Here is a 26544-nt window from a genome sequence, read left to right as displayed (position 1 = left end):
GTAGTTAGTTCTGAATTATATTAGAATTAAGGATATATCGAGGATAATATTTTTTATTGATTGATTTAAATATGATAATAATATAGTGACGGCGTGATGACGTCATTGAAGCCAGGGTATGATGACTTCATGTCACTGATATAATCATGTGATAATATTGTCGCAATGCATGATGACCTCATAACTTGAATCCAAGATCTTTGAATGTAAAAAGTGACATCAATTTTTCAAACTGAAGAACGCAAGTTTTGGTCGAATGATTGACTGACTGACTGATTGAGTGGTTGGTTGATTGATTGATCGGGTTAGTGTTGATTGAATGGATGATAGGATGAATGAATGGGTGATTGAATGATTGGTCTGTAAAGTTGATTGATCTGATTTTCATTCATTGAATCACTAGCAATGTAGTAGTACTTTATATTATTACTTGAATATTTGAAAACCACTTATTTGAGAAAAATGAAGAAAGTTAATACAAATGGAAATAAAAACTGTGTCTACAATTAGTAATAATGGTACTTCTGGTTGATTGGGTAATTAATTAGTACGTACAAATATGACGTATCTAGTTTCTACAGTTTGTAACTGCCAACTCTTATAATTGTCATTATTTTTCTAATGTATAATTACGAATTGAAATAGAGTTTTTTTTCTATATAATTTTATTTATAAAATTTATGGAATTTGTAATGAAATACTCGAAAGATACTGTATCACTCATTCATCATGTATCTTTCTTTCTGAAATCTATCCTTCTATATACCTATCTATCTGAATTTGATCGGTCTGTCTATCTGTCTGTTTGTCTGTCTATCTGTCTGTCTGTCTGTCCTGTGTTCGACCTCCATCCATCTATCGCGTCATCTTGCTTTATCTCAATTTGCAATCCCATTCTATTTAAACTCGAGGATATTTTAATCGTAATCCTTGGTTTGTGTTGGGATTGGGATTATAGGGATTGTAAATTCACTTTAAGTATCTTGGTTTTGTCGAGATATATTTCATTCAGATGTTATAATTGAGGACAAAGTAATGATATATGTTTTCATGTTTTTTTTTTAATTTTCATTGCGTGATGTTTTGTATTGTTTGATTAATTGATTAATTGACTGATTAGTTAATCAGAAATTAATTAATTGATTATTTCCTTCAACAAATTTTTTTATTGAAAACGGAAGTTATACATCGTTTTTTTGTATTTTATTGTCAAATTTAGGATGATTGGCATGGCGTTATTAACATTTTGATAATTTCGAAACACTTTTTTGTGATTTCATTAATATTAATGACTTATATCAATCAATCAATCGATCGATCGATCGATCAGCCAATCAACCAATCGATCAATCAATCAATCCATCAGTCACTCCATCAGGTAGGTTCTTACTGACGAGCATTTCAATTCAACCCGTTCAGCAGTCAGCATTTTAATTTCGATCATCATTAATTGTACAAATATAAATATTATTAGTATAAATTGCATTTCTGTGTTTCGTTTGCTTGCGTATTATCGTGTCTCATGCAGTTTAGCACGTGTTATTTTTCTTTCTTTATCTCTCGCTACTTCATTTTATTTAAATGTAGTTTTAACTTTCGACGCCATCTATTGTAAGTAAGAAATGTTACCCCACGCTCTTTAAGTCTAGAAAGTTGGATTATTACAAATCTGTATTCCGAAGGTTTTTTTACATAAACAATGACTTATTGAATTAACTCCAGCATTTTATAATATATATATATGTATGTATATATATATATATATACATACACACATATATATATAATTTGTATATATATGTATATATATATATATATATATGTATATATATATTTATATATATATCTTTATCTTTACTACTACAAGAATGAAACACAAATGAATAGTTTCATTTTGTTACCTTTTGTTTGTGATTTAGTGCTGCTTAGTATTTTATTTTCAATTTAATTTAAAAGAATGAAATAAATGAATTGTGTACAACCGTGTTTGAAAGCGGGTTTTTGATTAAATATTGGAGCTTTTGATTCAATTTTTGCAATCTTTGGGAGTATCAAATTAATGATTATCGTATTAGTACTGTGTAGGCTTGAAAAATTCATTGGTATTCTGTATACACGTACAAAATTACGTATATGGTTAACAACCAGTATAGTTGCTATTAAATAAAAATATCGACAGTAAACTGGTATACAAACTGGTATTTGTACCATTGAGTTTAAGCTTCATTGGTATACTATTGAGTTTAGCATTTATAGGTATACAATTGAGTTTAAGATTCATTGATGTACAATTGAGTTTAAAATTCATTGGTATACCAATAACTTCAGGGGTATATTAAAATGTTTAAATTTACGTATATGGCTTTCCATTACGTATCATTAATTTTTGACTTACTATCATATCTATTTAAAATACGGAACTTTAAATGTCGTTTAATTAAATTAATTTTTCTGAAAAGCTGTAAAAAATATTTATATTTCTTTTTTAATATTTATTTATGTGAATATTTTTTGCAAGAGTGTAAATCAATAAATGGCTGCTTCCTCGTTTAGAAAGCAGATTCAAAGAGTCAGGCAAAATATTGACCAGAACTTAGGCAGGTGGGTATCTGTATCCTATCTTATCTCACTCAAGTTTTTTTTTTCAATTAATTTTTTTAAAGTTTCTGAATTTTAATTTCCATGATTTTTACAAGTATTTAATAACTATCTATAGCAATAATATCTGAATAAAAATTGAATATGAAACGAAAATAAAAAATTTTTGATTCATAATATTTTGTTTATGAACTTATTTATTTTATTAAAAAAAATTTCCATAATAATTTTATTTATATTACTAATTAATATTTTTCATAATATTAATTAAATTGACTAATTGAAATCCATCAACAGAGCAGAGAAGACAGAAGTTTTAAACGAAGAAGAGTTGAACCTAGAAAGAAGGGTAGAACTCTTAAAGATGGTTTGCCAGAATATCCAGAAAAAGTTGGTACTGTGTGTCAAGAGTCCCAGTCAAATCACTGAAACAGACAAGAGATTGGTAAATTTGTTTTATTTATTTATCTTTTTTCGTAAAATTAAATCATCGTTTTTAAACACTGTTTAACTACTGAAAATTTAAATTTTAAATTTCCTTTTACTCCTAGATAGCTTATATTCAACTCAGTGATAGCTATTCCATTGCTGTTGTTTTTCTTTGTATGTTATTTAATGTTTGTATTGTGTTGTATTGGATTGCATTGCATTGTAATGTATTGCATTGTATTGTATTGTATTGTATAATATTTACATACAGTTTATTTACATGTACATTTATGTAATGTACGATTGTAATAAGTTTGCATGGCATGTCTTTAATAGATTGACTCATTTTTTAATAGCTTGAAAATGGCTATAGCAATAATGTTTCTGAAGTTTTTTGTTCCCTTGTCTGTATTGTTTAGTATTATTTTTTTGTTTGAAGTCAGTAAAATAGTAATAATGAAATGATATAGTGTTAATAATAATAATAGCAATGATAATAATATTATGTAATAATATGATAAGAATGATGCTGTAGTGATAAAAATAAAAATTTTTCAGTATTCACTAGATTTAAATCCGATAAATAGTCTGATATGTTAGATTGACTGATTAATTAGAGAAAGATACCAGAACATGGTCTGTGGCAGACGTTGAAGGAGTCTTCTGTGCAGTTGACTGAAAATACACCTTCAAGGTCTTTTAATCTTTTTTCTTGTACATTTCTGTTTCTTTAAATTTGTTATATAATCTGTAGTGATTTTGGTTGTGCTATAAATTTTTTAGCTGTTGTTTTTTTGTTTTAGGATGGTTGAACTGTTTTCTTGAAGTAAAGTCTTTTCCTCTCTCACTTTCTCTTTTTCATTCATCCATGTATTCATTCATCCATCCATTCGTTCATGCACTCGTCTTTCAATCCATTCATTCTTTCTTTCATCCATTCGTTCATACACTCATCCATTTATTCATTCATTCATTTATACACTCATCCATTTATTCATTCATTCATTCATTCATACATTCATCCATCCATTCATCCATCCATTCATCCATCCACCAGTCAAATTTTTGATCTGGCCTCTGGTCTGCAGCACAATCTGGCAACAGAGATCATCATGTTGGACATCCTAATTGAGAACAATTCATTGAAATTTCTACAGAATATTTTAGAGGTTAAATGAGTTTTTTGTTGTTGTTGTTTTAGTTTGTTGTTGTTTTTGTTGCGTTGTTGCTAGTTCAATGGTTATTTGTTGTTTATGTTTTGTCGTTGCTGTGGATGTTGTTGTTGTTGCGTTGTTGCTGGTTCAAGGGTTTTATTGTTGTTGTGGTTGTTGCTGGTTCAATGGTTTTTTTGTTGTTTTGTGTTGTCGTGGTTTGTTGTTGTTGCATTGCTGCTGCTGTTAAATTGATGTGAACTACATCAACTAATTGTTATTATTTATCATTTCATAATAGCAATTTGTTAATTATAATAATTGATAGGGGGTGTATAATTATAGCATATATATATATATATATATATATATATATATATATATATATATATATATATATATATGGTTTTTTTTTAATTGAGGAGAGGATGTGTACATTTTTAATTATGAAGTTCATATGATGTTGCCAATGGTGATGGTAATGATGACATAGCGATGATGATGACGATGACGATGCAGTTGTTTTGATGATGACGATGACGATGCAGTTATTATGATGATGATAGCGATGAAGTCATGATTGTGATAGCTAGGGTGAATAAATTATGCTAATTCCAATTTGGATATATGATAGATACTTTTCAGTTACACCACTCATGAATGATTAATTAATGATGATGATGGCGATAGTACGCTTCATAATTTCAACAGAGTATATGATGATATAATGAAAATAAAGATTATTATTGTGATGATAATAGTAGTAAAATTGATTGATTAATGTATCATTTACTCATTACGATACAAATGATGATACTTATGATACTAGGATTAGGCTGACTAACAGATGAAAATGATGATACTAATTTTAATGATAAGGATGATGGTAACAGTAAGATTGATCGTTTGATGTGTCATCACGATGATACTAATCATGATATAGAGGATGATACTTATGGTATTAGGATTAGGCTGACTAATAGATGATAATGATGATACTAGTTATAACGATGGTGATGATGGTTTATGATAGTTTACGATGATGATAAAGATAATAATTGTATTGTTTGATAGGCGTTTTAGATTATGTTAAAAAAATTTTGAAATTGTTATTGTGTGTTTATTTATAAATTAAGCTAAAAGTTTCTGTATTTGTTTCATTGGTTGGTTGACTGATGAGAATAGTCATGGTGATGATGTTTGTTGACGACAGTGAAGACAGTGATTCCGTCCTCTATGCATTACATAAGCTGGCTTTGTTTTTCGGAAAGTGAAAGCAAAACTGAGAGTAGTGAGACAATTATTTCTGTATTTTCCACTTTTTAAATGTTTCCATCAATTTTACAAGGGATAAAATTCCCAAAGGGACTGTTTGTGAAATAAATAATGATGATGATGTTTCAAGAATTATTACCTACATACGTAGTAATTACTATGCGTTTTTGAGTTCTTTTAATAATGATGGTGATGATGGTAATGATGATGATGAAGATGATGATGATAATGATGATGATGAAAATGATGATTATGATAATAATTAGGATTCTGTTGATAATGGTGATGGTGAAATGATAAGGTTAATAATAATAATAAAGACAGATTTTATTGTTCGTGCATTACAAATCTTTTTACAAGGTATTTGTAATGATTAGTTAGTTTAGTATTTCTGTGATTATGTAGTTATACGCTACACTCATTTTTATTTATTTACTAATTTGTTTGTTTATTATATCTTTTATCTGTTTTTGTTTATGAGTGTGTGTGTTTGTGTGCGTGTGTGTATGCATGTGTTGTGCGTGTGGTTTGTAGGCTTATATGACGTTTTACCATGTTATTTATTTATTTATTCATTTTATTTTATTTACTTATTAATTTACATAATTTCATCCAGTAGACAGGTATGCAAATCTATACTACCGCATCACAATTATATCGTGACGTAATTTGATGATAATAATTAATAATAATAAAAACATAAGATCCACCATCAAAGAATTTTGACATTAAAGAGCATACAAACAACATTCACAATAGCGATTGTATTCTTAACTTTTAGCATCCTTATTTGCATAGCACTGTTTTGTGTTGGTATTTTTTTTACCTGCGATGTGTGTGTTTGTGTGTGTGTGTATTTGTGTGTATGTGTGCGTGTGCGTGTGCGCGTTTATTTTTGTGTGATTTTAAAAATTTTCTCTTCAGATTACGCTGTGTAAACTTCCTTGTTAACTCATTTGAACGGATTGATTGTATTAGTCATAATATTTTTTTTACTAATAATTATTGTTATTATTATTGTTATTATTTATTATTATTATTATTATTTTATTATTATTGTAGATTCGTTTTATTATTTATTTTATACTGTCACAGAATGATTATCCCGCTATCCAAAAACTGAAGAAGCAGCTGAACACAAAAACATTGGACATGGATGCTGCCAAAGCAAGGTTGGTTGGTTGGTTAATTGGTTGGTTGTTTGGTTGGTCGGTCGGTCGGTTGGTTAGCTGGTTGATTTCTTGTTTGATTGGTTAGTTAGTTGATTGGTTGACTGATTGGTTAATCATTGAATTAAATGAACGCTTCCTAGCAACCATTTCTTTAAAAAATATCAATCAGTCATAACAACATTTATCTGCCGGTAATCACTCAATCAATCAATCAACCAATCAGTCAATCAATCAACCAACCAATCAATCAACCGATCAGATTTTATTCGGCTCAGAAGCAGTACCAAGCTGGAACAGTTCCGCAGCAGAAAGTTGATGAGACGAAGATTGACTATGAAGATGCTATCACGAGAGTCGAAACTATTAGGGTTCGTTGATGGTTGAATGCCTGTTTCATTGATTGGTTGGTTGATTGATTGATTGACTGGTTGATTGACTGGTTGATTGACTGACTGATTGATTGATTGATTGATTGATTGATTGATTGATCGATCGATCGATCGATCGATCGATCGATCGATCGATCGATCGATCGATCGATTGATTGATTGATTGATTGATTGATTGATTGATTGATTGATTGATTGATTGATTGATTGATTGATTGAGTGATTGAAACCATCATCGTCGTCGTCGTCTTCCTCGTCATCGTCGTCATCATCATCACCATCAGGACCAATTAGCCACGGAGATGTACAGTTTCTCTTCGAAAGAAGTTGAAATAAACCAAAGTTTGCTTGAGGTTGAATTATTATAATAATGATCATGATGCTGATATGGTTTTTTTTGTGATGACGATTATGGTTATGTTGATAATATAGAGATGGTGATGATGATGACAGTGGTGAAGGATTTTTGTCGTGGTGATGATGATGGTGATAGAGATGATGATGACGGTGATGATGATGGCGTTGATAGTGAGGATGATGGTGATAATGCGTTAACTCGAATACACCAACCACCATTACATTTTCCACAATTACTCTTTTTTTTACTCACCGTTCTCATTATCCCCATTTTAATCGTCATCATTGTCATCATCATCGTCGTCGTCATTATTACTGCCAATGCGACTGACTGATGATGTATGTATATAGCTGGTAGAGGCACAGGCGGAATTCCTCAGAAAATCTCTGGCCTACTTTGATAAAGCCATACCTCGAATTAAAGAATGCTTTGGTAGGTGGGCCGGCTGGTTGGTTGAAATAATGACGGTGATGATGACGACGATTGATTTGGTCTAATTTGATGGTGATTAAGATAAAATGTTAATAATTACTAGCTTAATATTCATTACAATTCCCTCTTTAGATTTTTTCAGAGCTATCAACAACAAACACGCACCATGTATGTAAATAACGCATCACGCACTTGCATGCGATGATAAGCTGGAATCTGCTTGCTTTCAAACCTGGCCTCTGTGATACTAGTGCCAGACATTTTAACCATTAAGCCATCGCGAATTGAACACATTTGTAATCATAAAAATGTATCACAGATTTCTCTGTTCACAAGCCTGTGTTTGGCCAGTCATTAAGCGAGCACGTTGAAAAGAGAGGTAACAGAGATATAGCTCTGGTTCTAGAGGAGTGTGTTCAGTTTTTGTATGAACACGCCTTGGAAGAAGAAGTATGTGTGTGTGTGTGTATGTGTGTGTGTGTATGGGTGTGTATGTATGTGTGTGAGTATGTGTTGTGCGCGTGCGTGCGTTTATGTGTGTATGTTCGTTGTGTGTGTTTGTTTGTGTGTTGTGTGTATGTATGATTATAAGAAGTATGTTGATGATGATTGTATGCTTACACTCATAGCTATGATTCTAATGATGATAATGATGATGGCGATGGTGAGGATGATGATGATGATGACGTCAATATGTCGATATTTTAGGGTCTTTTCCGACTAGCTGGATCGTCATCAAAGATGAAAAAACTGAAAGTTTGTGAAAATAATTTCATATTTTTTGGCAAATGATTTTTCCTTGTTATTATCGTGGCTGTTGTTGTATTGTTTGATTGTTGTTTGATTGTTGTTTAATTGTTGTTTGATTGTTGTTGTTGTCACATTTTTAGTCGTTGCTCTTTTGGCTGTTGTTGTATCTTTGCTGTTTTTATTGTTTGTAATTTCATTTTTGATTTTACTAAACCGAGCAGTCAGCTTTTAACTCCAACATATCATCTGGATCTGTGATCGCCGGCGTCGATGAGGTCGATGTCAATGTCATTGCTAGTTAGTTGTTGTTGTCGTTATCGTTGGTGGTGATTTGTTTGGTTGTGGTTGTTGTTGGTGGTCTTCCTGGTGTTGTTGCTGGTTGCTTATTTACGATGTCTTGTTGAGTCTTGAGGCAGTTGTTCAGTCTCAGTGTCCTTTATCACTACTCAAATTAGACAAATGAAATGTACAAATGTACGTCTAAATCAACCTAATACAAACAAAATTTCACACACACACACACACACACACACACGCACGCACACACACAAACAAACACAAACAAACACACGCACGCACACACGCAGGCGTATTGAAACAGTACCTTAGAGAGCTTCCAGATCCACTGATGACGTGTGATCTTTATAACGAATGGATGAAGGCCAATGAATTGTACGTGTTTATGTGTGTGTGTGTGTTTGTCTGTCTGTGTACGTGTGTTTGTTTGTTTGTGTGTTTATTTGTGTGTGTGTGTGTGTATTTCATAATAACTCTACTTAATTATAATATATAAATTATGAATAAAAAGTTGTAATTGTTATTTCATAATTTTGCGTGCAGACCAGCAGACCAGGTGGCGAATTATTTGAAGGATGTAGCAGCTAAACTGCCCAGAATAAATTATGTTAATTTAAGGTCGGTCACTTTTTATGATTATGATAATTATGAAAACGGACGATAATCAATAGTAATGATCACTTCGATTTTGATGATAACGACGACGATGATGATGAATAGCAAAGACGAGTTTGTGATTATGACTTAGATGATTATCTAAGAAAGGTCATAATGATGATAGTTACGATGATAATTGTGATAATGATCATTACGTAATGACGATGGTGGTGATGTCAGTTCAATTATCATGTAGTGCCTGATCTCCTAACGGTGACGTCATTTTATCGTTGGCGTCATCATAACGAACATTTTGATCATCATCACGTTTGAAAGTTGTAGATCATAATCATCATCTTCATGATCATCTTCATCGTCATCATCTTCATTGCCATCATCATATTCATCATCATCCTCATCATAGCTTTATCATCATCTTCATCATCATCATCGTACTATACTACCACAAAGGTACCTAATCAAATTCCTCAAGAAACTGTCAGAGTGTTCAGATGTCAACAAGATGTCCCCAGCAAACATCGGACTCGTCATGGGGCCTAATCTTATCTGGGCTCCCGGAGACGTGGGGTACGTGCTGCTGCTGCTGCTATCGCTGCTGCTGCCGCTACTGATGATTATGATGATGATGATTATGGTGGTGGTGATGCGGTAATCTTCTATATCATTGATTTTTATTGCTGTATTATCATCTCGTGATATATATTTTTTTTATATCTGGGGATGGTACTTTTGTCGTTATCTCTATCACATACCTTACTCATCCTCATCATCATATACTTCATCCTCGTCACCATATACGTCATCGTCATCATCATCATTTTCATCATCATCGTCGTCGTCGTCATTTTCATCACGAAGGCCGAACATGCTGACAACTGGGATGCAGAGTTCGTTGGTGGAAATGCTCGTCGTTCATTCCAATGCCATCTTTCCTGGAGGTGTGGTGATGATGATAGTGGCGACGACGATGATGATGGTGACGACGACGACGATGATGATTATGGTGGTGATGATGATGGTTATGACGATGATGATGTTGATGATCGTGATGTCAGAAATGATGGATGGTATTTATAATGCTGACACCGACGATGAGGGGATGATAATAAGAATGATGGTAGAAATAAAAACGAATATGAATTATTAGAACAATACTTAATTTTTGCTATAGTAGTACAGACGTTCTAGACACACACACGCGCCACATACACACACGCACACATGCACACATCTCAGACACGCACGCATATACATACATACACACAGACAGACACATACACACTTTTCTTCAGAGATCAACTTCACAACGACCAGCAACGAATCACCCGAGACCAACTTTGAATATAAAAAGTTTGCAGCCATCAGTCTGAACGATCCATCCATTCACGTCAAACAGCAGCAGTACAACATCCTGCCAAGCTACTCCACTCAGCCAGATAACAAGAAGTGTGATGATGATGATCTTTGTAACAATGTTGATGGTGATGGCGATGATGATAATGATGATGATGTTGTCGATGATGATGAGAATGATAAAGAGTAAGAAGGGCTTAATTATTTTGAACTCGTTTATGTTAGTTTATATTTTGATGTCTTTCTTACTCTACGTTATTTGTTGGTTAATTTTCAACTTTGAAATGACTTCAAGCGTTATTAAAATTATACGAGCCCTTTATGTTTTTACTTTGTATATTATTAATAAATAAACCGTTGAACCTACCAGATCAGAAGCAGACGTTTCGAGCAGCACTACTCCACAGCAACAGAAACAGCAGCAAGTGCAGCCTCCTCAACAGCAGCAAATCATCTCACAAACTCCAGCCAGCACAACCATGAAGAGGATTAAGAAACAGCAAGCCCCTCAACCTCCTCCCGACGGACTGGTCACCTCCTTCTCACACCTGATGACCACCAGCGAATACACTCCCGTTACTCGGCTGGAGAAACCTCGCGTGCCTCCCCCCGAACGACCAACCATGCCACCTCCGGACAAACCCGTCAGGTCAAATGTTGAGCCGCAAGCTGCTGCACCTTCTCCCGGGTTTATACTTCCTGCGACGATGAAGCAACAGCCACAGCAGGTGGCCCCACAAGTTCAAACAATGCCTCAGCCACAACTTCCCGATGTTGCAATGTTACCCAGCCATGCTGCTACCCCCACCAACCAGTTCAACAATGATCCCCATCAGCAGCAGCAACAACAACAACAACAACAGCAGCAACAACAACAGGTCATCAATAGTAACATTAGCAGTTCAGATTCCAACATATCTAGTCCCCATGCATCGTCGGCACCTCTCAACCAACAGCAGCAACCACAGCAACGGATATCATTAACATCACCATCGGTACTGTCGTCATCATTCAACCAGTCCTCCACATCAGCTACACCATCATCCAACATCCCACCAAAACCTAACTACCCTTACTTGGGCCCCTCTGAAAGTCCTGGGGCTCAAGCGACACCCGGCAGTCCAAAACCAGCCCCCAAGACTCACAGCAGGAACTCGAGTTTGGGTTCGAAACCACCCCCACCTCGTCCTCACCCTCCCCTTCCGCCAAAAAGATTCGAACAGAAGCCTGGAGAATGAAAACATTTTAAACTTAATTTACTTTGTGTTGTGCTTTCCTTCGTATACATTAACTCCTTTGCGTAATAAAGTTATAAATGTCTGTACGCCGTGTACGTGTGTATGTGAGTGTTTGTGTGCGTGCGTGTGTGAGTCCCTGCGTGTATGTTTATATATTTGCGATTTTTTAAAAATTTCTTCTGATTTATGTGTCATTTTATTCAAGCGCATTTCTGTAAGTGTATGTCTTCTCTCTCTTTGTCTCGACACTGCCAATGTTACTTCAAGATATGACGCTAATTTACTTACTTATCCTTGTCATGCCCATGTTTGAAGTAGTTGGTGTTTATTTATTTATTTCTAAAACCATTGAAGTTGTTTAGGAATAATTAATTATCATGAAGGTAGATTTAACGTTTTATTTCTAGTTTGTGTGGATGTTTAATTAGTTAATTATCATAATTGATTAATTAATGTTAATTTTATTCAATTTTTATAACTAATTTATTATTATTACGTAATTGTTGTACAATTGTACTGGCAGACATCTTTGTTTTTTTCATCCAACTTGAAGAAATCATATGCAGTCTTTTTGATATATAAATATATATTATTAATTTTTGTAAAATGACATTCACCACACACACATTCACACACACACACAATCTCTCACACACACACACACACACACACACAGTTTATACCGATTTTATTAACCTCGATTCCTTTTAATATTTCATCAAGAAAACTTTTTACAGTTGTTTAAAATTGAAGTATTAATATAATAGTTGGATTAATTTTTGGAAAATTCAATAAAAATGTAATTAATCCTTTAATGAATTTACTTATTGGTTATTACCTAATACACCTATTGTATTCGCTGCATGCAATAAGGTATCTACCAAGTTTATTTTAACCAAACAACCATTTAGAATTATATTTTGTTTATTTACGTGTGTTGCCAATTTCCATTTCAAACAAGACATGGTGAATACATAATTCCGACGGTCAAAATTTTTTCCGATTCTTCCAGTAAATGTTTTTTTGGGTTTATTCCTGCCAGATATATGTTTCATTTAATCCTGAAATGATTTTTTATTTATTTTTTTTTGACAAAGTTTTGAAATTTTACGATGTGAATAGTTTTTTTTATTCATTGCACCCATTCATAGGTCCCTTAGACGTGTTCCTTAGACATGATGAATAAATTGATAGATTTCTCGCTAAGAGCAGTTTATAACTTAATGCCGTATTATGATCTGCTTAATAATTTAATAATACTTAATAATTTAATAATACTTAATAATGATATAATTAATTTTTATTCATTTTTTGTCACTGTTTTCTGCCACTTATTTATTTCGATGTTGTTTAATGATTTTGTCTTATAATCAAGCTTTCTTTATATTGTGAAATTATTTACTTATATTTTTTTACAATTTAGTCGAATAGCATTGCCATGTAACGCTGTCTGCTACTGTTTTTATTTATTCTATTATTTATTTTTATTTATTACTATTTTTTAGAAATGGATGGTTAAATGGAGAGAACGTGATATTAGAGAAGTGTGTGTGTGTGTGTGTGTGTGTGTGTGTGTGTGTGTGTGTGTGTGTGTGTGTGTGTGTGTACGCTTACGCTTTTTGAGGTATGAATGTTTGAAGGTTACTTAATAATGTGTATCGTAAAATTAAAGAAACACGAAGAAGCTGAGATGGATAGATAGAATGATCAGGCAAACAAACACACGCGACAACAAATTTGAGAGACAAGGTATGAAATTATTTGTTTAGAGAAAAAATTTGTGGTCAAACAGGGCGCATATAACGCAATCAGATGTTTAATTAGAATTGATTCATCATTTAGTGACGTCCATTGACGATTATAAGGATGATATGATTACTGAAAATGACGATGATGATTAATGACTGTGATGATTAATGACGATGATGGTTCATAACGACGATGACTTTAAACTATATAGTTATATGAGGGTGAATTTATGGTAGGTACAAAAATCGTGTTTGAATACTAGTAGATTTTAGACCAGTACCTATCCATTAACCTTGCTAGAAACAGATTAAGTTTTCCCGTCTTGTTACTAAGTTCATGCGAGTTAAAAATATTGACATTTAGTTTGGAGATGGATGTGAAATTTACAATTAAATTGATTATTTTGTGTGGTTTTGTGTTTCTGTTATGTTGTATGTACATGAATTTATGTATTTGCATTATTCAGTTTGTATAACTTTTTTAACATTTTATTTATTACTTCATATTTTCGGAAATTTGTATACATTATAAGGTGTGGAATATTATATATAATTAAAGCTGTATATTTAAATTTTCACGTGTCTATCTAAAATAGAAAAAAAGATAGATAGTTAGATAGAGATAGCGAGATAGAGTGAGAGAGAGAGAGAGAGAGAAAAGATATGTGGTATCATATATCTTATTAGTATCATAATCAAAATCATAATTTCTCCACTTCTCATTTTTACATTCCTTCGTCCAGTGGAAGAATCATCATCGTTACTTTTCAGACGTACGCACATGTAGTAGTTGGTGGAGAAAAGCAACTGGGTGTATGTTCTGTCCTAAACACTGATGTCAAGAATTCAAATTTGGTTGAGTAACGTTAAATCATTTCCATGCTGATTGTGGAAGTAGTAATTGTAGTAATAAATGAAACCACATATGATGAATCAACTTTTTTCCACAGACTTTTGGACTATTACCCTATATGTACAATATTTGAGGAACATTCTTGTGCAGTTATCGTCATCATGCGTTTTTTAGTATAATTAATCATCAGTGATGATAAAGTGATGTTGTATTCTCATTATTTAATGATATGTTTGTTGCATTATATTGTAATGAATAGATTGTATTGTAATGAATGGATTATATTTTAATGAATGGATTATATTGTAATGAATGCATTATATTGTAACGAATGCATTATATTGTAATGAATGCATTATATTGTAACGAATGCATTATATTGTAACGAATGCATTATATTGTAATGAATACGTTATATTGTAATGAATGCGTTATATTGTAATGAATGCGTTATATTGTAATGCATCTTGTTATCTTACTTCGGTGTTGCTACAATTCACTAATGCACTAATTCACACCTCTGCTACCATTTTTTATAACTTGCTGTTTCTTATTTATTAATTTGGATGTTGGTTCTTCAAGATACCTATTCATACGTATTTGTGTGTCTATGTAAAAAGTATATAAAAGTATATATAGTATTTGTGTATATGTATATATACATATATAATGTTATTTAAAATAATATATATAATTTGAAAGTGAATTATCAAATTTGCAATTATCAAATTTGCCTTTAATAATATAAAATTTAGATAGCGCCAAGTATATAGAGGATTGTTTATAGACAATTCTTTTTAAATATGGAAATTGGTTTGTTTAAACATGAAAAATGTATGGAAAACTAATTTGTTTAGGAAGGTTGGCATGTTTTGAGATATTTGTGTGCATATGCATGCGTGTGTTTGACTGTCAAACGTTGTTTTTCAGTTTTTTTATTGTATGATAATTGGCAACTTTATTCTTTTTAGATGTTCTTTGTTATTATTATTATTTTGAAAGATTTTACATTATTCCTTATTTGAGATGATTTTACATTTGATCGTATTTTTCTGAATAAACTTAGCGTTTTGATGTACTTGTTCGTCTTGTTTAGATATAAATTTTGCGAATTCCATTCAAAAGTTTTTCAATTTTCTAGGCTTACTCTTCAAAAGTTCGTTGGCGCCCATCTACGTTCAATCTTACCGAACACGCGTTTCTAGCTGATTGATTCAATGATGATTTGAACGCTTCTCTTGACATTGAATTTTATTTTTTGAGAAATAATGTTTAAAAACATTAAAAAATTCTACAACCAAACCTGTATAATACTAGTTGATACATTATCAAATCCAGGTTACAATAAAAATTACTTTCTACTTTTTATATTATTAAGCATAATAGGAGTGAAACCACATGCAAAACGGAAATGTTCGTGGTTGAAGCAGTTGCAGTTCGTTCAGACGATCATCCCATTATTGCCATTAGAATTGTTTGTGGACGGTCGTTGGAAACCCGTTGAAGCTCCGGTGTTGCCCGTGAATCCCACTCTTCCGTTCCTTCCCGTTAATCCTCTTTCTCCGGTGGCTCCTCGTAGACCACTTGATCCCGTAGCCCCAATGAATCCAGTTCCTCCAGTGTATCCCGTGTCTCCAACTGATCCGTTGCTTCCAGGCGTGCCTCGTGAACCTTGTGGTCCTTGAAGTCCTGTGGCCCCCGTAAAACCTTGAAGCCCTTTTGCTCCTTGTGCTCCCGTGTCGCCTCTGGGTACCATGCCTTTGACGTCGTTGTTTCAAGTTTATTAGTTTTTTAACATTTCTTGATTGTAAGAAAATGATAATCATTTATATAGAACTGAGTAAACCAAGTGAAAAATCAGTTTGCTAGAAGATGGTTAAGAAAAACAGATTTGTATAAATGAGGCTATGAACATGTATTAATAAAAATGTATAAATAAATAAGCATACTTTCAAGAGGTTGTTTGAGCAGCGTCAGAGTGTCATTCAGTTTTCTATGAAGATCATCTATCTGACTGAGTAGGTCGTTGTATACGTCATTCATGTTGTTGATGTTGTCAAACAAGTTATCCAAAACATCTTTGTTCTTTGACTTGGCCGCGTTCAACCTCAAGATGAGATCGTCTGCAACATGTTTGAAGCAGGATGGTAACGTGAATTCTCTATCGTTTGTGTTGCTGCTGCTGCTGCTGCTACCACCAAGCTGTCCATTCACCCATGAAACTGACACCATTACTACAGCTGACACAAATACTATGACACGTTTTTGAGATAGAGCCATCGTTTTCACACTAATTCAAAATACAATGTTCAGATGTATAATGTGCAGTGCTTGTTGTTATTGATGATGTTTTACACTGTTACCAACCACGAACGTGGAAAAAATGTATATGTACCACAAGCTGATAATCTTGGAAACTGAAAACTTGGGATTGGCTTCTGAATGTACCTTTAGAAATATCCGTTTGAATATTGAGCGGTTTATTCGACTCAAACACAACGGTATCGTCGGTTTAGTTACTGCTCTTACAAAACCTTTACGATTAAGAAATTAACTAACAGATAAGTTTTTGAATACACGCATGAATGTGTCAAATTATTTTCTTTTAATATGCTTAATTTTAATTTTGTAAATTCTATCTGCCCAGGAGTTTGTTTCATTATTATTACTTTTTATTAGAGTTATTTATGCATCAATATATTATTGTGTGTAATATATATAATATATATATGTGTATGTGTATGTATATATATATATGTTTTTACAATATTCTATAAATTCTACCGAATGTTTGGCGTTCATATTCTGTAGAATTTATAGAATATTGTAAAAATTATGGTCTATTACCAACATATATATATGATATATGTATATATATATATATATATATATATATATATATATATATATATATATATATATGAGTATATGTACTTTAAGAGCATTGCATTAATGTCAATAGGACGGAATCATTAAACAACACGCATTGACACTTCTCAAATAAATCTTAGCGATTAAATGCTTCAACAGTTTCATGTTAGTGTAATGTTACGATAAGTCATGAAATAAATAATAACGTTTGGCGGCCTTTTCTACAACTTTTATGCTCCTTTGAAAAAGTTTGCCTTAAACAAAACAAAATTTTCATCGTCTAACTTTTAATTGCTGGTCGCAATAAGCGATCCAGACACTGATTATTATGATGAACGACATTTCTTTTATTTCATCTCCAAGCCTTTTCAAGAAAGTTGTTGCAATCACATACGTAAACAAGTAGACGTGCACACACACGCACACACACACACGCTTATACACACACACACGCTTATACACACACACACACGCAAACACATAAAAACAACTCAACGTTTTATTAAACTGAAAGCAAGTAATTCATGCGTTCATTCGTTTGCAAAACTTTGATATGTATTTTAATGCATCGTGGCTTGTGTATTGCTTTATACTACAGCGACTGCATGTACTAACAAACACGACGTATTTATGTGAATATATGAAATAATTTCTATGTATATTCATATATACGTATATATAATTGTAATTATACGTTACATATTGAACAAGCTTAACAATTTGTGTTAAGTGATTTGAAAAAATAATTTCATTACACAAACTTACTGTTTTTCAATTGTTTAATATTACAGAGTATATCTATATATACATATTTGTGTGTGTGCGTGTGTTCGTGCTTGCGTGTGTGTGTGTGTTTACATACGCATTTATAGAAGACATATGTATATGTTTTTATGAATCGGAATATAGTTAACTGTATGTGTTAATTGATCTTTGAAAATTGTGATGTAGTAGTTTTAAATGAACTTTTTGAAATTAATTTGCAACTTGAAACAATATATCTCAACTACATAAAAACTTTTTTAACTTGACAACAAAAATGAAAAAGTTACTTCTTCTACTACTACTAATACTGACAATAGCAACACAATCGGTAGCGGAAAAAGCCGCTACATTGACTTCAGACTGCACGATCTGTTCGAATGATGTTTACTCGAACCTGGCATCGGCCCTTTACCAAACGACGTGGAAGTTGGATAACTATGAGGAGAGGTTGTCGCAGATTCAAACAAGGGTGGCCATCTACCAGGGTTACATTTCAGACGTTTTGAGAAATTTATCATGTTGGTATTATACATTTTTCATCTTCTTCTTCATCTTCTTCATCAGCAGTTTTATCTGGTTTATATTGTGCTTACATTTTTAATTTATTTACAAGTTCGTCAGTGAAAAATTGTGTGTAAATGATTAAAAAAATTTTTCATTCCATTCAATATGGCTGTCTACCATTACGTAACATGTAACTGCTAATGTTGCTTTGTATATAATCTCTGCCTACCATTGAATGCAGCCATAGTAACAGACAATGGTCGTCTGAACTTGAAGGGCCTGCCAGGAGAAGAGGGCAAGAGAGGTCAGTTCGGGGTCACTGGAGTCAGGGGAGCTTTAGGACCAAGCGGTCTTCAAGGATTGCCGGGATTGAATGGGATGAAGGGAGACATGGGATGGACTGGAACACGTGGAAGTACTGGAGCTACTGGTGTTACAGGATCAACTGGATACACTGGCTTCACTGGTACGTGTGCTTCATATGTGCGTGCACGTGCGTGTCGGTGTATGTATTGAAATATGTATGTGTGTTTGTGTGTACGCATATGTACACGTGTGTTTGTATCAGCAGATTTAAATAAACTTATTGTAATTTATAGTGCGTGCACTGAATATTTGTAAACATGTAGAAAACAAACATTACGTTTGTGCGTTATAATACAGACTTGCTTGCACGTGTGACCGTATCACAGAGATAACCTTGGTCGGTAGAATGTCTTTAAATATCTGACTCGATCATTTCACAAGTTTATTCAAATAAATGTTTGTGACTTCACAAAAGGATACGTTTGAATTTCAGTTCAAATATTTCGTTTGCTCAATGTCAAATTCTATAAATAACTGACTATACCTAAATAGCTTGCATTGATACACATCACTCACGTACACAAGTGCACACACACGCACAGGCATTAAAGAAATGGAAATCGCACACATACACGTTGAAGTATAGTGATATACAGTAAGATAACTAACCACCATTAATAGCGCAAGATGTTGTGCATCGTCGTGGTACGTACAATTTGGCTTTCTAAAAGCCAAAGTTTAGCGGTGGTGAGCCGTGAGTTTTTTACTGATTGATTTTGTCATCTGAGTTGGTGGTTGGTTTAATTGAAAATGTAGATTCCTACATATCAATTCTCGTTCATTAACCAACTTGCAAGTGTTAAGAAAAATAAATGCACGTCAGACTTGCTACCTTCAAATATAACGCTTGAGAATAACATTCTGACCGTGACACGGAATAATTGCAGAATGAATAAACAACAGTCACACAAACAAATAAATGAACGAACGAACGAACGAGTAAATTAGTGAATGAATGAATAAATTAGTGAATGAATGAGCAAACGAACAAACAACAGGTTGCATTAAAATTAATGAATGTTTGAATCTATGAAGTTATCGAATAAGTGAGGCGGTTGCGAGACAGATGATTGTAGTCTCATTTGTCTCATGCTTGTAACTTGAGGCGGACATGCTAGCATGCAAGTTTGTTAACATGCATACAAATCCTGCTTAATTAACTACAACATATACATAGATGGAATAATGGGCGATATTTATAAAAATTAAAAATAACTTCTTATAAATGTGATGTCTGTATGCTTGAGTGGCTTTTGGGAAATAAATTCATCCATTTACATACAATTGCATGGAAATCTTTCATCTACCTTCATAAAATATTGATGCATTGCGAATTTCTTTAACGTACACATTTTTGAAACAAAACCCAGTTAAATCAAAATTTATGATTTTGTATAACAAATTCCATCTACCTACCAATGCAAAAACATGTCAGGATACACTGGTGAACTGGGAATAGAGGGAGCTAAGGGAGTCGAAGGGGTGCCAGCAAGGGACAAGAGATCCGTGATGTTCCTTAATGTAGCACCCAACTCTGAATACATTGGCACTGTTTATGGAAAGGTATATAATGAATACCAATATTCAAGATCTTCAACTTCAACACTGTTATAGTTTAGCGAACATGTATTTCTGTGTTTGTTTATAACCCGCACCCATATTGTACGTTCAGAAAATATTTTAAATATTTCAAACACACCCATACACACTACATCCACACCACACACACACACACACACACACACACACACACACACACACACACACACACACACACACACATACACACACACACACACATACACACACACACAGTCACACAGACAAACACACACCAAACCATCCAGCTAAACCAAACGTTGCTATCTTTCTGTTCGGATGAAATGGCGGAATTCGCCCAGACGTTCGTTGACGATGTTGAGAAGATTCGACACTCGGAGAGCGTAAAATTGTTGGATTTATTCGATGGGGTAACGAACCGGTTGGAATCGAGTAAGTACTTGTATCAGCAAGTTCTCGTCTGGTACCTCTACGATCAGACGGTTGTTCAGATGGGTTGGTTCGTGTTAATCACATTTAATTTAAAATTGTAGTGTTTTAATTGTTGGTTTTTAGAACAATAGTAAAAATTAATAAAAAATGTAATAATGCTGTTTTATAGTAAGGAAGGCAACAATAAATGATAAGTTTTATTTAAAACTTTTATAACTTTTCTGGAATGAATCAACAAAAGTGATTATATATAAACTGAATAAAAAATTTATTTCTCATTTTATTTAAACTTTAAATAACACTTCAATTATTGTTTAACTTTCCAAAATCCACCGACGACACCACTCATCAGACAGGACGTACCGCGGATTCACGGGACCAACGGGAGCAGCAGGAGACACGGGAGACACGGGACAGACCGGGAACATCGGATTGAATGGATATCCCGGATTATACGGCAACAGAGGGGGCACCGGTTCGTCGGGAGCCAAAGGGTCGACCGGTCCCAGAGGAGCTACTGGGCCTCGTGGCATGAGAGGTTCGGATGGAGTGGGAGGGTATCCCGGCGATGTGGGTGCTACTGGCGCTACGGGTGCAACGGGACGGAATGGGAGCCGGAGAAGAAGAAAATAATGGGATGGTCAAATAAGTAAATAAATAAAGAATACTCACAAGTGCATTTGCTAATTTTCAGTTTTTTTTTCAGTGAACTTGATCAGTAAAAACTATTAAATTAATAAGATTTTTTTACGTTTTTTAAAAAATTTCGGAAAATAGTTGATAAATTGCTGTTAAAAAATAATATTATTTAGCGTTACGATTGTTACATTAATACATGACCAAATGCTTTATAGCTACCAACAAAACCGTGCACACATTTTCTTCGACTGCAACCGCGGTTTCTGTGCGTCTTCGTTCCAATCCAAAACTGTTCCCTGTTTGCTTAAAGAAAGCTGGAAATGACGAGATGAACATTTTGAGGGGTCCAACATTCAACTTCCACAATGGGGAAGGTTCACCTTACTCAAAAGTTCATGTCCAACAAAAATATCATGTGCGCTTTTTTTAAATTTCACGACAATAGTTTATTTCTAGCGCCATCCTATAGAACGAGCGAAATTTATGCTTCAAATGTTTGAGCTGATTTTAAGTTTGCATAGAAAGCAGTTTTAATGAGATTATGAAAATAACCAAATCAACACTGTTACTAACGTACATATGCTATCAACATACAGATGTATTAATCAATAATTTATACGCTAATAAAATTTAATGCGTAATGCTTTATGATATACAATGATATAATATGACACATTAGTATATAATATATTACGATATGATACAATGCAATGATACATACCACAATATATTAATATATTGATAATACAATGATACATAGTAGATACAGATTTCAATCCAAGCCATGCAAATCAGTTAAACATTTTATCAACAGATTTTAAACTGTGTGTATGATAAACACAAATGCTGATATTATTCAACTTTCCCATATAATCATAACAAGTCCAGGTGCATTGTATAGCATGCTATATATATATATATATATATATATATATATATATATATATATACACCTACAAACACACACAAACATACACATGGATAATATGTGTGTGTGTTTGTCTGTGTTTGTGTATGCGTGCGTTTGTGTGTGCAACTGTGTACTCTACTGAATTTTAATTTGAATTCATTCATGAAAAATATTTACAACAGTACTACTTCACTATAATTATTACATACAGCTGATACTGTCAATACAACTGTTACTAACCACAGTACCGTTATTTAGTCTACCTGGTTGCTAGTGCAGTTACAATGACAATAAAATAATAACGTTAATGATGTAATAAATATTAAAAATTTCATGTTTCGATGGATAGAACGTTTATAATTTAATCATGTTTGTTGACGTTTTTGGGAAAGTGTGTTCTGGCTTTCGTTTGTTTGGTTGACGAAATATTTCATCTCCACACCGCACACACACACGCACACACTACACACACACACGTGCGCGCGCACACACACACACTGAACACACGCACACACGAGGGGTTAGTTATTAGTTATTAAAATGTTGCAAAAATTATTACAAAACGTTAACATATACGTGCTATAAAAATTAAATAATATTATACTAACAAAAAAAAAACTTAGTAGTAGTTGTTGTTGTTGTAGTAGTAGCAATAGTGGCAGTAGTAGCAGTAGCAGTAGAAGAAGTAGCTGAAGTTGGGTTAGTAGCAGCCTATCCTACTAGTAGCAGCAACAGTCGTAGTAGCAGCAGCAGTAGTAACAGCAGTAGTAGTAGTAGTAGTAGTAACAGTATCCGTATTAATAGCGTTAGATAACCTGAACAATGAAAAGCATTAACAATACCGATGACATCAACAAAGTTTTGATGTGATTTCGCTGTTGTCACTCCTCCCATAGAAACACATAACTAGGGAGCATCATTAATCAGAGCCTTGCTATGGGTTATATAAATAATAATAATAATAATGATAATAATAATAAAAATAATGATAAAATATAGGAAATATACCAAAAACTATAATGACGTAATCATCATTATCGTAAATATCGGTTGCCAAAAAGGTAGATAAGCAGCACCAACAATCAAAACATATCCTCATCATCATCGTCCTCATCGTTATCATCAATCATCATCACAAACATTATCATCGTCATTACCACCTAACCATCATTATCATCATCATCATCATCATCATCATAATCACTAGCATCACTATCAACCTTCTCCGCATCAAACCATCATCATCATTGTCATCATCATCATCCTCATCATCATACTTCTTTATCATCGTCAAACACGTTATATTTATTAAGGACGCTAAAGCCATAGCAACGTTTGAAATTAATACCGTAGTGTACACACACACACACACACACACACACACACACACACACACACAAACACATGCACAAACACATGCACACACACGCACACACAGATACACACATTCGTTTATATACATATACTTATCACACATGAACATATATATATATATATATATATATATATATATACATATACATACATATATATATAATATTAACTGATCGATATACTATACAGGATTCTTATAAATTGATAATCAGCTTTGACTTTTCAATTAATGAAAACTTCAGAATAAAAGTTAGTTCTTTCTATTAAGTTGGTCTCGTTTAATTTTTATTTAAAAATTTTTTTTGTTAAATAGTTTAAAATTTAAATGATTTATTATTTTTGATTTGTTGCTCTTTATTGATTTTATTTATTAAATAAATATATATTGGTAAATATTTTTATAAAAATTTTAGACAGTTCAACATTGATACGTACATCTCAGGAGTTATGCAAAGTTATTACCACTGAACTAGTAACATCAACCACCAAAATTAAATACCAAAAATATCGAATCTAAATTAGCAAGAACCTTAACCAGCAAAATTAATCGGCAGTATAGATTGTTGAAACGCAACGACAACAAAACCACCAACGCCAACAGCCGAAAAAACTACGACAACACCACAAACAACGACAAAATGGGATCATGTTGTTTTTGTGCTTGTATCTTCAAAACCATTCTCGGGTTACTGAATATGGTTCTCATGGTCGGTTGTTGTTTGTTTGTTTGTGTGGGTGTTTGTTTGTTTACTTTTGTTTGCTCGTATGTGTTGATTGTTTTATGTTATGTTATTTGTGTTGTTGTATTTTTGTTTTGTTGTAATGTTTTCATAGCTGTTGTCAACCGATCCTACATAATGATTCTAATTTACCACAAAAAACACCAACGACAAAAATTCGATAAAAAATTGTTGTAACGCGTTGTCAAACAATCACGATAACACACTAAATCACATCATCAACATAAAAAACATCATAACGACACCATACAAAACAGTATCTACCATACGAGAAGATACAATATAAATACAATTTGTACACCTAGAATACCTTCTTGCATCATAGCCTACCCATACATATCATACTATATCATACCTATACATACCTAGAATAGCCTAATACATCATACCTACGCAAACATCATGCCTATAGACACACACATACAGTTTTACTATGAATAAAATTGATTTCACATCAACTCAAAATACGTAACCCCATCAACAGCAACAAAAACAAACAAACAAATGAAACATGCTTTGAATTCGCTTGAAACATCCATCGAAAGTTTTCATTTATTATCAATATACCATACTGCGCTGGTTTTAATCATCACCCAAGTCAATGAATGAAACTATTTTTACATTTTTAACCTTTTATTTTTTTCATTCTACTAAGGATGACGATAATTTATTTTATCATCATCCTTTACGTTATCATCACTTAATCATTTTCATTATAGTAACTTAATCATGTTACTACTACCACTACTACTACTATTACTACAACAACAACAACAACTACTACTACTACTACATTTACTATTACTACTACTACATTTACTATTACTACTACTGCTGCTACTTTTACCACTTTTACTAATACTGTTACTGTTGCTACAGCTACTACTGCTGCTGCTGCTACTACTACAACGACTTCTACTACAACTTGCATGCCATAGGTTAACTCGTTATGAATCACGTTACAGGTGGCCGGTATCCTGGTGGCTGGCGTGGGGGGTGCCTTCTACGGTATGGCCGAGTCCAGTGCCGTTAAGGAATTCATCAGGATCATCGTCGTCCCTATCATAGGTTGGGATTGTTTATTCCAAATGGCGCGCGCACACACACACACACATACACACACACCACCCACACACGCACACATACACACACGCATATATATATATATATTCAATTCAATTCAATTCAAATAATCTTTTATTCAGTAAAGTATCATTAAATACATAATACTAGGAGACCCGAAGTTTGCACTTGTTGGGCCACCGAAACAGAAATTGGAATAAAATTCGAACAAAGATAAACAATAAGTGATAAAAGAAAGAAAAAAAATAGAACCAAACAAAATAGTAATAATTAATCGACAAAAACCTTAGGAACCAAATGAAAACAATAGCATAGTTACACAGGGAATTAACCGGTAATGAAAGAGGAAAAATGATTCGTTAAGATTAATTGATAAACTGAATTTTTAAATAAACCAGCAGTATTCAAATTTTTTACGTGAATTGGTAATAAGTCCCAAAGTCGACAAGAGACATGAAAGACGGAATTAATAAAAAAGTTAGTACGAGGTTTAGGAAAATAAAAATCTATATTAATATTATGTCTTAAAAATATTGATCGATTATTGATTAAATGATTTAATTGGTGGCACAAGGAAGGACAAAAATTTAGTTTAAATAATTTATAAAAAAAACATTAACGTGAAAAGAATGTGTAACT

At 33.1% G+C, this 26544-nt stretch overlaps 4 protein-coding genes across 4 annotated transcripts in view; 3 read left to right on the top strand and 1 right to left on the bottom strand.

Moving 5' to 3' along the window:
* Positions 1-2533: 2533 nt before the first annotated feature.
* Positions 2534-12453, top strand: HELRODRAFT_190227 (hypothetical protein; the record flags this gene model as incomplete). The annotated part of the gene is made up of 14 exons (XM_009012916.1): positions 2534-2601; positions 2896-3043; positions 3645-3721; positions 4085-4196; positions 7299-7367; positions 7723-7804; positions 8124-8254; positions 8776-8851; positions 9142-9226; positions 9395-9469; positions 9920-10036; positions 10328-10407; positions 10762-11008; positions 11193-12453. The coding sequence occupies 14 exons, from the start codon at positions 2534-2536 to the stop codon at positions 12058-12060; spliced, it is 2235 nt and encodes a 744-aa protein (XP_009011164.1). The 3' UTR covers positions 12061-12453.
* A 3446-nt stretch (positions 12454-15899) lies between these two features.
* On the bottom strand, positions 15900-17315 carry HELRODRAFT_190226 (hypothetical protein). The gene is made up of 2 exons (XM_009012915.1): positions 16611-17315; positions 15900-16419 (listed from the first exon to the last, which is right to left on the bottom strand). Exons 1-2 carry the CDS (start codon positions 16939-16941, stop codon positions 16103-16105), a joined length of 648 nt encoding a protein of 215 aa, XP_009011163.1. The 5' UTR covers positions 16942-17315; the 3' UTR covers positions 15900-16102.
* Positions 17316-18433: 1118 nt separating this feature from the next.
* HELRODRAFT_190224 (hypothetical protein) lies at positions 18434-21961 on the top strand. Its single transcript, XM_009012914.1, has 5 exons — positions 18434-18815; positions 19043-19267; positions 20603-20730; positions 21015-21222; positions 21512-21961. The coding sequence occupies exons 1-5, from the start codon at positions 18572-18574 to the stop codon at positions 21790-21792; spliced, it is 1086 nt and encodes a 361-aa protein (XP_009011162.1). The 5' UTR covers positions 18434-18571; the 3' UTR covers positions 21793-21961.
* A 1020-nt stretch (positions 21962-22981) lies between these two features.
* The window catches only part of HELRODRAFT_190223 (hypothetical protein), a gene marked incomplete at its 3' end in the record, with an annotated part of 8757 nt that continues 5194 nt past the window's right edge, over positions 22982-26544 (top strand). Inside the window, exons 1-5 of the mRNA XM_009012913.1 lie at positions 22982-23178; positions 24064-24080; positions 24273-24331; positions 24496-24789; positions 25788-25890. Of these exons, the coding sequence (XP_009011161.1) occupies positions 24721-24789; positions 25788-25890 (172 nt within the window). The 5' untranslated portion in view covers positions 22982-23178; positions 24064-24080; positions 24273-24331; positions 24496-24720. The remainder of the gene's footprint in view (positions 23179-24063; positions 24081-24272; positions 24332-24495; positions 24790-25787; positions 25891-26544) is intronic.

This window comes from Helobdella robusta (genome assembly GCF_000326865.2).
Source record: "Helobdella robusta unplaced genomic scaffold HELROscaffold_11, whole genome shotgun sequence".
In the NCBI taxonomy this organism is placed as follows: Eukaryota; Metazoa; Annelida; class Clitellata; order Rhynchobdellida; family Glossiphoniidae; genus Helobdella; species Helobdella robusta.
Note: the sequence above shows the minus strand (reverse complement) of the source record. Positions and strands in the feature narration are given on the sequence as shown.